Source organism: Saccopteryx bilineata, chromosome 7 (genome assembly GCF_036850765.1).
Source record: "Saccopteryx bilineata isolate mSacBil1 chromosome 7, mSacBil1_pri_phased_curated, whole genome shotgun sequence".
In the NCBI taxonomy this organism is placed as follows: Eukaryota; Metazoa; Chordata; class Mammalia; order Chiroptera; family Emballonuridae; genus Saccopteryx; species Saccopteryx bilineata.
In genome coordinates, this window is record NC_089496.1 from 41,063,495 (window position 1) to 41,077,405 (window position 13,911).

General features: G+C 44.3%; 1 protein-coding gene and 1 non-coding gene across 4 annotated transcripts in view; both read right to left on the reverse strand.

Annotated features, from left to right (window-relative positions):
- The window catches only part of RAPGEF5 (Rap guanine nucleotide exchange factor 5), a 225,046-nt gene that overhangs the window by 187,115 nt on the left and 24,020 nt on the right, over window positions 1-13,911 (reverse strand). Inside the window, exon 1 of one of the 3 annotated variants that reach the window (XM_066239514.1) lies at window positions 13,208-13,262. The exons of the other annotated variants lie outside the window; for them this stretch is intronic. Coding sequence (XP_066095611.1) covers window positions 13,208-13,249 — 42 coding nt within the window. The 5' untranslated portion in view covers window positions 13,250-13,262. Of the gene's footprint in view, window positions 1-13,207; window positions 13,263-13,911 lie in introns of those variants that run through there. 3 annotated transcript variants of the gene reach the window in all.
- TRNAV-GAC (transfer RNA valine (anticodon GAC)) lies at window positions 4,246-4,321 on the reverse strand. The gene has a single exon. It is a non-coding gene; the product is annotated as a tRNA-Val (tRNA).

Genomic DNA, 13,911 nt, shown 5'->3' on the forward strand with positions numbered 1-13,911 from the left:
ACCAGCTTGGACCCAAGTTCGCTGGCTCAAGCAAGTGGTTACTCAGTCTGCTGAAGGCCCGCAGTCAAGGCACATATGAGAAAGTAATCAATGAACAACTAAGGTGCCGCAACAAAAAACTGATGATTGATGCTTCTCATCTCTCTCCATTCCTGTCTGTCTGTCCCTATCTATCCCTCTATCTGACTTTCTCTGTCCCTGTAAAAAAAAAAAAAAAAAAAAAAGAAAGAAAATTACAACCCATTCAGACTTCCAGAAAAAATAACAGACACTTTTCCCAGGAAGAAATACAAATGGCCAACAAATATATGAAAAAATGTTCATCTTCACTAGCTATTAGAGAAAGAAATGAAAATCAAAACTACAATGAGATACCACCTCACACCTGTTAGATTAGCTATTATCAACAAGACAGGTAATAACAAGTGTTGGAGAGGCTGTGGAGATAAAGGAACCCTCATTCCTTGTTGGTGGGAATGTGAAGTAGTACAACCATTATGAAAGAAAGTATGGTGGTACCTCAAAAAATTAAGGATAGAACTACCCTATGACCCAGCAATCACTCTACTGGGTATATACCCCCAAAACTCAAAAACATGGGTACATAAAGACACATGCAGCCCCATGTTCACTGCAGAATTGTTCAAGGTGGCCAAGACATGGAAACAACCAAAAAGCCCTTCAATAGATGACTGGATAAAGAAGATGTGCTACATATATATTATGGAATACTACTCAGCCATAAGAAATGATGACATCAGATCATTTACGACAACATGGATGGATGGACCTTGATAACATTATACTGAGTGAAACAGGTAAATCAGAAAAAACTATGAACTGTATGATTCCATACATAGATGGGACATAAAAATGAGACTTATAGACATGGATAAGAGTACAGTCGTTACCAGGGGGAGGGGAAGGAAGGAGAGGGAGGGGGTGGGGGGGAAGGGCATAAAGAAAACCAAATAAAAGGTGACAGAGGACAATTTGGCTTTGGGTGATAGGTATATAACATAATCAAATGTCAAAATAACCTGGAGATGTTTTCTCTGAATCTATGTACTCTAATTGATCAATGTCACCCCGTTAAAATTAATTGTCTAAATAAAATTTTTAAAAAATGGCATAACTCAAAAGGATAATTGGTTAGCAACCATATATTAACCTCATAGTTTTTAAAAGTTAGGTGCCCACTAAAAAGTTAAACTACTATAGTTTATAAGGCTAGGTCTGAACCAAGCACAGAACTCATTCCATTCACTAAAAATATCTTGAAAAACTATATGGTAGACTTAGGCACATTTTTTTTAAAATTTGCTCTTAAAAGGATACATCTTAATACTCCCCTTGGATTGAGTTAAAGTCGTTGGACTACTAAGAGGAGAGGGAATTGAAGGAAAAGGGCTGAATCACTTCTGTCACCACAGAAGTATGACCTGCTCTGTTACAAACCAGGAACTAACAAGAACCACCAAGTTTATTGATAAAGCGAGAATTCAGTTCATGACACAATGTATGCCACCTTCGGCCACTGTGCTTTTCCCATTCTGAGTGATCTAGTAGAATATGAAGTTGTGAAGGCAGAGTATGTTATATGTAGATTTCTTACAATCCTAGGAAGCCAGAAAGCTCTGTAAGGAATCGGACGCCACATAAGAGATCGTGGGCTAAAACAATGAAGGCTGTGATCCAGTAGGCTGTCCAGTAGAGCGCGAAGAGCGTGTGTGGGGCCTTTGTAAGCCCCAGGGTATACTTGCACCTCAATAACAGCTTGATCAAGGTGAAAGGGACAGAATCCCAGCCAGGATGCTAGCTTGAGAATTACATGGTCATCACAAGTGAAGCATAATGGCAGCTGGAGACACGAGCCCAGTGGTGAGGTGGAAGGGCAGGCAGCGCACCATGCACCTCTCCTGCAAGCTCTGGGCACAATTCCAGCCCACAAAGGACGCACTCCCAACTGCCAATCACAGCCACAAAGGCCATTTGTAATAATATCTTCTCAACACAGCCTGGCCACATCAAAGCCCATGATGTTCTGGAAATTACATTTTTCTATTGCTCTGTGATGTGTTAAGAAAATGAAATGAAAGGGAAGGTGGCAGAAATGCTTGCTGAGCACTTTCCCTGTCTTAAGCATTTTCCTATATTAGAAACTGCACCCACCTATTCATATTTTTACAGACAAAAGGCCTGCCGGTGAGCAAGAAAAAAGGATACTCATATGCACACTCACACACACACACACACACAACCTCATGGACACAGACAAAAGTGTGGTGATTGGCCAGGGTGGGGGTTTCAGGAGGATATAGGGGGATAAATGGTGATGGACAAAGACTTGATTTGGGGGGGGGAGGCGTGAACACAATACAGTGTACGGAGATGTGCTGTAGAGTTCGGCACCTGAAACCTGTAAAGTTAAGTCAACCAGTGTCACCCCAGTAAATCCAATTAAATAAAAAAGAAATTCACTTAAGGTTCCAAGTTGGAAAGTTACAAAACCAGGACTGAAACAACAGTGACTGATTCCAGGGTCCCTGGTTGGGTAGCTCACTTGGTTAGAGTGTCATCCTGATACACCAAAGTTGCAGGTTCAATCCCCAGTTAGGGAACATGGGAAGCAATCAATGAATGCATAAATAAGTAGGGACAACAAATTGAGGTCTCTCTCTCTCTCTCTCTCTAATATCAATCAATAAACTTTTTAAAAGTGATGGATTCCAAAGCCACCACTTTCTTGCGATATGCTGCATGTCATTAAATACCGTAATAATTAAATTTCTAATATGTACTAACATTTTACATATTAGAAATTTATGCTAAACATTTTACATGCAACATATCACTTAATTCTTGAAAAGCTATGAGGTAGGTAATATTATTAATCCCTTTCTGCAGGTGACAAATGACTTAGAGAGGTTAAGAAATTCACCTGAGTTCACAACTTAAGCCCATCTTTAGTTACTGCCTAATGTTTATATATGTATCTTCTAACTTCGGTGTGATGATTTAAGAGAAGCATGACAAGTGAGTATATCTAACTGCATGAAGAAGTCACAAGTAGTATCTGCTAGGTCCAGCGGTCCATAACCCTACTTATAAATTAGAACCATCTGGGAAACTAAAACAAACAAACAAACAAAAACCAAACAGGCGTTCAGGTGCCAGCCCAGACCCCCAGAATTAAGTACCTCTAAGGAATGGTGCCTGCTGATTTTCCCCACTCTCCTCAGGTAGTTCCAACCCCGGTTTGAAACAAACTGTCAAAATCAGTGGTTGAAAAGGGCAGTGTGAACCTCTCCTCATCCACTTCAGCTCCGAGGCTTGGAGCGCTCCTCAAACATCACCTCAATTGCACTCCCGGCTGATTTCATAACACAGTAGAGGAGTAAGTCATTTGACCAACCCCACTGGGCTCTGCGGTTGAGCTCCCAAGGATGGTTGGTGTAGAACAAAGAACCAGTGTCTCAATAAATCCCATGTTGCACCTGTGCAGGTGGTATGTTTTCTACATACCCCAGCCCAGACACAGCCCTAAGCCAAGACACCTTCATGTCTGCAGAGCAGCACAGCGTCTACACGCCCTGTGAAAGGCCGTATCTTTTCATGACTTCCATAGGGTTAAACTTTATTTTCACTCCCCATTGTTAAAGGACTCTCTTCTAGTATAAACACGTTTGCCCCACTTAAAAGCTAAAGCAGAAAATCAAAGTGGGTTCTAGGAATACTTCTAAATATTGCACAACCTTGCCTGCCTAGGGACATAATCAGCGGGAACCATCGGCCTCTTGGAAATATATACTCAACAGGTACAACAGAAACAAACCCCAATGCATCATCAACTGGATTTTAGTCAATTCTTGGGAAAATATTTTTTTCTTCTTACTGGGTTTACAAACAAGAAAATAGTTTTTGTTTGTTTGTTTGTTTTTGTATTTTTCTGAAGCTAGAAACGGGGAGAGATAGTCAGACAGACTCCCGCATGCGCCCGACCGGGATCCACCCGGCACACCCACCAGGGGCAACGCTCTGCCCACCAGGGGGCGATGCTCTGCCCCTCCGGGGCGTCGCTCTGTCGCAACCAGAGCCACTCTAGCGCCTGGGGCAGAGGCCAAGGAGCCATCCCCAGCGCCCGGGCCATCTTTGCTCCAATGGAGTCTCGGCTGCGGGAGGGGAAGAGAGAGACAGAGAGGAAGGAGGGGAGGGGTGGAGAAGCAGATGGGCGCTTCCCCTGTGTGCCCTGGCCGGGAATTGAACCCGGGACCCCTGCATGTCAGGCCGACGCTCTACCACTGAGCCAACCGGCCAGGGCCAACAAGAAAATAGTTTTGCCTAACAGGGTGGGCTTCCTCAGTTGACGCAATCACAGAAAAGCTTTTAAAATGTAGGAATCAAGTTACTGGAGATTTGGGTCAGTAGCCATATTAAGAAGCTGACTTATCTCCCCTTTTTACTGAATCCTGACTTGTGTTAACACCAGCCCACTAGTCAGTCATACCTGGACTCCCAAGATGAACCCTTTCCACAACAGCCAGTGTGAGGAAGCTCCCCCTAGCTAAATCTGCAACAATCTAAGCAGCAAAATGATTCAAGTATCACATTATAACTCATAGAATAAATATCCATGAGTACGTACAGATACAAATAATCAAATAAATAAACGTTTCGGGGTGGGCAGCTCTTCCTTATGAAATAATTCTAACTGTTAAATGCACTAAAAAGAGAAAAAACAGAAAATGCATTCTCAATTTATACTGTCTTTGGTTATTACTAATCTTCCTCAGTGTTCCAAAAATCTCTTAGTTAAAAACTCATTTTTGGATTTGAGACGATCAGTATTAACCTTAGCAGTCGACCATTTCACATACACAACTTAAACAACGGCCGGCACTTGTAGGACCAGGGTTATGACACAGGCGCTCCACAACGAATAATAACCCTCACAACAGCGCCGTGATCCCCCGTGCAGACTTTCAGTCCCATGTCAGGTCATTTCTCTCGTCTCCTGGAGTCGGCTAAAGCAAGTGGGAACTCTATCACTGCCTGTCTCGTGCCTTTCCAGTTTGAAAAACGGTTCTCTTGATGGAGATAAGAGTAGTGTCAACTCACTGGTCAATATCGTACTATTTGCCACGAGCAGGAGGCGGAGGCTTTCCTTGTTCCGATCAGACACAAAGCGTCAGCTTCGCTGGCCCTCACTCATTTCACAAGACCTCAGTGAGGGGGCACTTGAGTCTTGCGGGTTTGTGAAACTTTATGTATCCTGGCTCACGTGTCCCCCTTCCTCTGCGTCCTTGTCTTTGGAACATGGAAGGTCCACTGAAAGCTCACCTCACAGCCACAGGGGATCCTTTCATTTCCCTCTACGTTTCTAATGCGTCCTAACAGTCCTACCACGGAGTCAGAATTTCATTCACATCGTGTTCCTATTTCCTTTTCCTGGATCCAGAGATAACACCCTAAACGATCGCATCTCTTGATGTGTTGAAACCCGATTCCACGAAGTGCAGGTGCCGGAACAGGGCCGCTTTCTCCCCAGGCGCCCTCTCTGGAGCGGGCAGAGCCTGCTCAGCGCCCTGCCGCACACCCCAAGCCTTCACACGGATGTGGACTTCTTCTCCTTCCACCGAATCCCCTTCTTCCCAATCTTCCCGCCCAACTATTTCTTCTGACCTGTCTAGACAGCCTTTCTTTGCTCTAATAAACCATCACTGACGGGCTGTCTTCAGACTGTTTCCTGCCTCCCCCCACTTTCTACTCTGCACCCCCACAGTCCCAGCCCCTGCCAGCATCCGCGGTGACCCCTTCAGCCAGGAGGGAGACAAAGCACATCCCCGCAGACGGTCTGGAATCCAAGGGGATCTCTGGTTTCCCTCTGGAAATTCCCCTTCCCCACAGCAGGCGTCAGCAAGGACCAATGCAATGCGCTCTCCTCGCTCACCGGGGCCTCCCACTGGGGGCTCCAGGAAGGCCGCTGACACCACCTGGCATGTCCTGCCTTCCTCAGGCCCCGTCTCAGCTATACGAGAGCCAGTGAGTCATCTACGCCCTTCCTCCGAGTGCAGTCAGCGCAGCAGCCCGGGCCTCACCGGAGCGCCTCTGGGAAACGCGGCTTTCAGGTGCCAGCCAGACCTGCCCAGCGAAGAGAAGCGGCTCAGGATCCCCGTGTGAATCACATCACAGTCAAGTCTGAGAAGCACTCATCGACACTACCTAGCTATGAAACCCTGCTTCTGCCACACATGTTTCTAAAGCACAGGAAGCCCCTGAAGACACCGACAGAGAGCCTAAGACAGGCAAAGCGAGGTTGGGGTTTGTTTGTTTTTACAGCAAGAGAGAGACAGACAGGAACAGACAGACAGGAAGGGATAGAGAAGCATCAGTTCTTCATTGCAACACCTTAGTTGCTCATTGCTTCCTCATATGTGCCTTGACTGGGGTGCTCCAGCCAAGCCAGTAACCTCCTGCTTAAGCTAGCGACCTTGGACTTCAAGCCAGTAACCTTTGGGCTCACCCAAAGTGACCATGGGGTCATGTCTGTGATCACACGCTCAAGCCAGAGACCCCACGCTCAAGCTGGATGAGCCCGCACTCAAGCTGGTGACTGCGGGGTTTTGAACCTGGGTCCTCTGCATCCCAGTTCAACGCTCTATCCTCTGTGCCACCGCCGGGTCAAGCACAAAATGAGATGTTGGAGATGTTGCTTATTCTATTCTCCCTCCTTAAAGATGGAATAATGCACCTAAGCATGGGAAAGGTACCAAAGAATTCCTGCAGTAAATTAACCCATTTAATCCAACATTTCTTAAACACATCTGACCAAGGAGTTTAAAAAATCAATTTATCTATTTTTATACGCATCTGTTACCACCTTAAAGCAACATTTATTGGCCTAACAGAAAACAGTAAATTAAAAAGCTTGTCTTAAAGGAAGAAAAAGGACACAGAGTTGTATATATACTTATCTACTATAACATCTAACAATGTATATGGACAAAGGATTAGAAAGACCCATGAAGAAATTAACCCAGTTAATTAAAAAAAAATTTTTTTTTAAGTTTTACAAATACATACAGCACTTAACTACATGCTGGGCTTTGTTCTAAATGCTTTTCAATTATTAACTTGTTAATCCTTTTAGTTCAATGAGGGAGGGACTGTTATTGCCACAGTTTTACAAATGGAGAAACTGAGGCAGAGACGTGGAGAAGCCTACCTAAGGACCCACAGCTAGTAAGGGGTGGCGCTGAGATTATTTGGCTCCAGAGTTCATGTTTCTAACCGTTATGTTACACTAACTCGGATTTTCCTCCTAATGTTGTTGTTGTTCAGTGTTTCCATAGTAGACACTTGATACTAAAAAATAAAAAATTCCTAAATAACTTTTAAAAAGCTTGTCCCAAGGCATAAGCACTGCCATTCAACAATTATAAAGTACTGAACTCACCCCTCCAAACCTCTCCTGCAGGCCTGTTTACCAATGACTTTTTTTTTTTTTTTCTGAAGTTGGAAAGGGGAGGCAGTCAGACTCCCACATGTGCCCGACTGGGATTCACCCTGCATGCCCACCAGGGGGCGATGCTCTGCCCATCTGGGGCGTCGCTCTGTTGCAACCAGAGCCATTCTAGCGCCTGAGGCAGAGGCCACAGAGCCATCCTCAGCGCCCCGGCCAACTTTGCTCCAATGGAGCCTTGGCTATGGGAGGGGAAGAGAGAGACAGAGAGGAAGGAGAGGGGGAGGATGGAGAAGCAGATGGGCACTTCTCCTGTGTGCCCTGGCTGGGAATCAAACCCAGGACTCCTGCACGCCAGGCTGACGCTCTACCACTGAGCAAACTGGCCAGGGCTACCAATGACTTTTAAAGACATATATTAATCAAGTTTTAATGTGATGGTGCCTTCTACCTTTTAGGTTGAGGAGGTCAAACAGCGACCAGCTTGGCCCCAAACTCAGGACAGTATATTGCCAAGATGAACAGACGAGAAAGAGGCCAACTCCAGAGCTACCAATCTTCCGACAAAAGCAGCCCGTGCCCTGGCTGGATAGTTCTGTTGGCTGGAGCATTGTCCCAAAGCACAGAGGTAGCCAGTTCGATCCCCGGTCAGAGCACATACAGGAACAGATCGATGTTCCTGTCTTTCTCTCCCCCTCTCCCTTCCTCTCTCTCTCTTTCTCTAAAATCAATAAAATAAACATAAAAAAAAAATCTTAGTATATATGCTGCCAAAGCAAGCCCAAGAATTTCCGGAAGGAAAGAAGGAAGAGAGGGAGGGAGGAGAAGAAGGAAGGAGGAAGCAGCCTGCGATCACCCACACTTTCTGGACACTTTCCGCCTCCTCTCTTTACTATTTTTCACCACCTCAGAGGAAAGTCACACTCAGACTCCAATTTCCATGTATTCTGCTTAATAAGAAGCCAAAAGCAACCTCAAGCTTCTTGTGTTCACCCCACCGCTTCAAGCATAATTATTCGAGGAGGTGCTTCATAAGAGGTTCCATTTTTAGAACTCCCTCAATTTTCACTTTTAATCAAACTTCATTTTAAACACCCACCACTGCAGTCTTTCGGCTTTCTGTCTGCCATGAAACAGATCTTCTCTGACTTTATTCAGCTCAGCCAGAGTACATCACAACCCTAATTTTTTTAAGAGGCCCCTTTTCAAGTGTGTTCACATTGATTGGTAATCTGTTTCTTGATGAAAACTCTCTAGTTAATAAAATCACTTACATTCCAAAAGGAGGTGACTGAGGACTGAGGAATGAACTGACACAATGTATAGGAACTATAGAGGAGTATTGCTAGAGTATTTTTACCATTTACAAGGGTTTTACATTTCATGGTGATCTAAAAACACCATGCTCTCTCTACTGTCCTCACCCCCATTCCAGCTCCATCCTCATCCCCCCCCCCCCGCCATGTCCTTGTGGGGGTACAGGATGAGATATCGTCTGGGTACAGGATGAGATATCGTGCCGCCATTACAGATATTTTAAAGAACTTGTAACACATGGAAATATTTTGGTGAAACGGCACGGGGGGGAGAGGAAAGTAAAATTGAAGAGACAGTACGAGGCCAAGTGAAACAAGTAGAAATGAATCGATACCAAATGCTAACAGCAACCGTCTCTGTGTGATTGGCTACCGGTAGACTTTTGCTTCTTTCCAAACTTTCAACTTTTCTATATTAAATATATTACTTTTATATATTTAAAAATCTACCTTAAAAACATGATAAAACCTCCACTCATACCACTACCCTCCAACGCGAAAAGGAAAGGCGAAGCTACATGGTTGAACGTGGCGACTCTTCCCACATAGAGGATTGTTCAGAATGAGTCTACAGAAGAAGGAAACCCACCCGTGGACTAGCGCTAATGTAGCTGTATTTATGGGGGGGGGGGGAGTGAGATCAACCTGCAGGTAAAGAGCCAGGAACACAGGGCACTGAAGATTCTGCCTCTTGCTCCTTTCTGCTCCATGGAGTCCACTTAGCCACTCTCTGCGCCTGCCCCACAGAGACAAGGACATGAAGGTGAGACTTGGCAGTCAGTGGGGGCGGGGAGCCCTCTGCGAGAGAGAGCAAAGACAAGAAGAGACTCCCGTCCGGAAACGTCAAACAGCACAGCAAGGAGGGATGATGCAGCTCCTCCCAGAGTTCCTATTCTAATAACATCAGTGCTCAGAGTGTCTGGTTTTTGTGGCCAAAATGCTAACAAGTTTAGGATCACTTTCTCTGTTCATTAACTTCTGAATGCTCGGAGCTTAACAACACCTAAAGAAAACAATTTAGGAAGTAAATAACTCAAAGTCAAATACAGACAATTTGGGGGTTTCCAGTGTTTGAATGTACTCGTCTGTACACAAGCCACGTCAGGTATCAGCTTCCAAGGGCAGAATGAGAGATCCACATGGACTGTGTGACAGCTACAATGAGTGTGATCTGAAGGCACATGGTTAATGTAGTGTGTAGGAAAACCTAAACTCCCTCAACCTCATGGTCTTCGTTGTCCATCACATTCCTTCCTGAATCCTGAGGGAAGTTTCATACAAGAGAATGTTTCAGACTCAGACCTCACCAGGCAATGAGGGACGAAGCTCTAAACCAGGGGTCGGGAACCTTTTTGGCTGAGAGAGCCATGAACGCCACATATTAAAATGTAATTCCGTGAGAGCCATACAACGACCCGTGTACCTTACACATTATCTAATAAAAATTTGGTGTTGTCCCGGAGGACAGCTGTGATTGGCTCCAGCCACCCGCAACCATTGAACATGAGCGGTAGGAAATGAATGGATTGTAATACATGAGAATGTTTTATATTTTTAACATTACTTTTTTTATTAAAGACTTGTCTGCAAGCCAGATGCAGCCATCAAAAGAGTCACATCTGGCTTGCGAGCCATAGGTTCCCGACCCCTGCTCTCAACCCGTAGGAGAAAAGGGGGTATTAAAGAGCCTTTAAGTATATATATACTCAAGCAACTACTTTCCCACACCGATTGTCCAGCGAACGTAAGACTAAATCCCGAAGATAGCTAGCTGTCTCTAAAGCAGTTCTGAAGCTGGACTGAAAATTGTTTTAAAACTCACAGATAGAACATAAAACTGAATGAGACCAAAATGATTGCAAAAGAATACAGGATTGAAACTCTTCCATTTTTTCTCAGACACACACCCCCCTCTGGGGTATGAGGTCCACACCACCTTGAAATCCCTGCATTGGTTTGGGTTTGATAGTATGTGTGTCCACTGAAATAAAAGGTCAAGACCCCTTTTAAAATAGTTACAAGAGGGTACTGAGCTGACTAAGAACTTTCCAGAAAGAAAGGGACAGCAGTGGGCAAATAACCAAGGATCTGTCTAGCTCTGTTTCATCTTTCAAAGCCGAGACTTAGAGGGTACCTGTTGAATAAGGGAAAAACTTAGAACACTAAAATATTGTTAAAGTCCTAGGGTAAAAACATACTTATAGTAAAGAGTTATCCTCCCTGTCTTTAACTCTATATCTGATTCTGGAGATTGGGTTGCGCAACAATGTAAATGTTCTCAACACCATGGAACTGTGCACTGAAAAATGGTCTAGAGCAGGGGTCCCCAAACCTTTTACACAGGGGGCCAGTTCACTGTCACTCAGACTGTTGGAGGGCCGGACTATAAAAAAAACTATGAACAAATCCCTATGCACACTGCACATATCTTATTTTAAAGTAAAAAAACAAAACGGGAACAAATACAATATTTAAAATAAAGAACAAGTAAATTTAAATCAACAAACTGACCAGTATTTCAATGGGGACTATGCTCCTCTCACTGACCACCAATGAAAGAGGTGCCCCTTCCGGAAGTGCGGTGGGGGCCGGATAAATGGCCTCAGGGGGCCGCATGCGGCCCAGGGGCCGTAGTTTGGGGACCCCTGGTCTAGAGGGTAAATTTTATGTTATTTGCATTTTACCACAATTAATTTAAAAAAAAACAATTTAAGCCATATTTGACAGATTCTGAAATTCCAAATTTACTTACAAATGATGATCTTCAAAAGTAAGTAAACACGTAATGAAAACCATACTAGCCAGGGTGAAGGTTATCTGCCAGGACACCCTCTCGACAATTGCCTGAGAATTGCCCGGGCCTCCGTGTGGGGGAGAGTTACTGCCTTGTCAAGCCTACTCCTTAATTTCAATGAGGTTTTAAATGGCAACATTGGAAATGTAATCACCAGCAAATGAAACTCCGGAGTTAATTAACAAAACTCTTTGTCCAGGTTTTCTTCTTATAAAAAGGTATTTAAATGCAGCACAAAAAAAGGTAGTTGGGAGCCTTAAATCCGAATGTAAAAATGAAGACTGTCCCCACCCCCCACCCCCACCCTCACCCCGCCCCACCGACAGGGAACTGAACATGGCTCTCTGGGCCAAAGCACTTTCCCCACCACCCTCACCCACCTTGGCGTAGTCGACGCAGGGCTAACAAAGGCTCCCAGAAGTCAATCCCCATTTCTGATTACTGGCTGCACTTGACACACATAGGGAAACGTGTCTTTGAAAGCTTTCCAGTTATAAATTACTTCCATGACTCATGGCAGGCAGTTCCTTTCACACAGCTCCCAGTGAAGTCCTGTGTCTCTTAAGCTGGGTGACAAACGCTCTGAGACAATCACAGTCCTATTCACCATCAGGTGATGCACTTAATCATGAACCATCTTCTCTCTTTTTCTCACACTCTTCTATGCCCATGGGAGTGACCCATTACAAGTTGAGCAGAGGCAAAACTAGAAGACTGGTTTTTTTTTAATCTTTGCCTTTCAAACTTTTTTGATTGCAACCCACAGTAAGGAGTCCATTTTGTATGGTGACCCAGGTCTCATAAACATGTATATATAAGTAAGTGCGCTACAACACTTTTAATCATCTCTTTATACTGTCTACTAATGAGATAAACTCTGAGCTCCTTGTTATATGTTGATATGAAATGCTAATAGTCCATTATAATGATTCCACAACTCTCAAAATGTCAATGAAAAAACTTCCACCTTTTTAACTACTTGAATCTTCCAAATATTCAATAGATTGAGATTTTAAGTATTAATACTTATATATTTCCATATTCAAAATCAGGCTGAACTGCATGACTGTATCTCTAGATAGAACACGTGTGCTTGTGTGGAGAAACAGAGAGATTAACCAATAGATGTTTGGGAATCCCTGTGTATGTGAGATAGTCAGAGACCCCGTGTCAGAGAGTTCCAGGTGAACAAGGAAGTCGATACGACATTCTGGGCTAAGGATGAGCTAAGGCACCTTGGGATTCAGAAGGTGAGTCTAGGGAGAGCACATGTTCAGCAGTCAGTAGTTTATCCTGCCATGTAGATAGGCTACTGCTGACCGTCTCTTATTATGGGCAAGGCCCCTAATTCAAATTGCACTAGATAGTTGGAGGTGGGGGTTCAGCAGTTTCTCTTGAGCCCACAGGGTCTCGGTAGTTGTCTTTAGCTCCAAATAATCCACATACCATAGGGGCACATCTTAGGGTGGCCCATTCTAGACCTTTACAGTGGCAAGGTGAAACTAATGCCCCAAACTTTATTATATTACTATTATATTACTTAATTGTAATATATTATATTTATTATATTATATTTATTATATTATATTATATTATATTACATCATATCATATCACTTATATTACTCATAATTACCCATGGAGGCACAGCATGGTTAGGTAAGTTGCCCGTGCTCATTCAGGTGGTGAGTGGCAGATACGCAGGCTGGTTGGTTCAGCGTCTGTGTTAGTATTTCCCACATTCTGTGGCTTTGGTTCCTGTCCCTTCGGATGCCTGCATCTCCAGCTGTCCGATAATTCTGCAGGTCATCTTGCACTCCAGTATCTTTCCAGTAATTTCAGAGTTTGTTTCTCTGTTTGCAATCAAGACCCCTGACTGACTCGGTCCCAAACCCAATTACAGAGACAAGCTTAGTTGACCACAGAAGGCTGCACTGTTCTCCGGCCCAATAACAAGTCAATTACTTGAGAAACACTGGGAAGAGGGAGGGAGGCATTGGGGGGGGGGGGGATACTTGTCTCCTAAATGAGCCAGATCTTCATCTTACAGGGTGGGAAGCAACAGCTATCAGGAAATTTATGAAAGCAAGAAATACAAGTGTTGCTGGTCTCGATGTCCAGCAGAAGGCGGTGGATTTCACACGGTCAGCCCCCGAAGGTCACAATTTTCTTCCTGAGCCTGTTGTGAACAGCGGCTCTGAGTCTCCTCAGGCCACAATTCCCTGGACTTCACACACAGAGAAATGTAAGACCTGGAGAAAGTCAGGAGTGATTAAAGGAAGTAAACGCTCCCCTTTGCACCCAGCCAGCGGCCTGTCTTCCCACACAAGCTATCTTCCA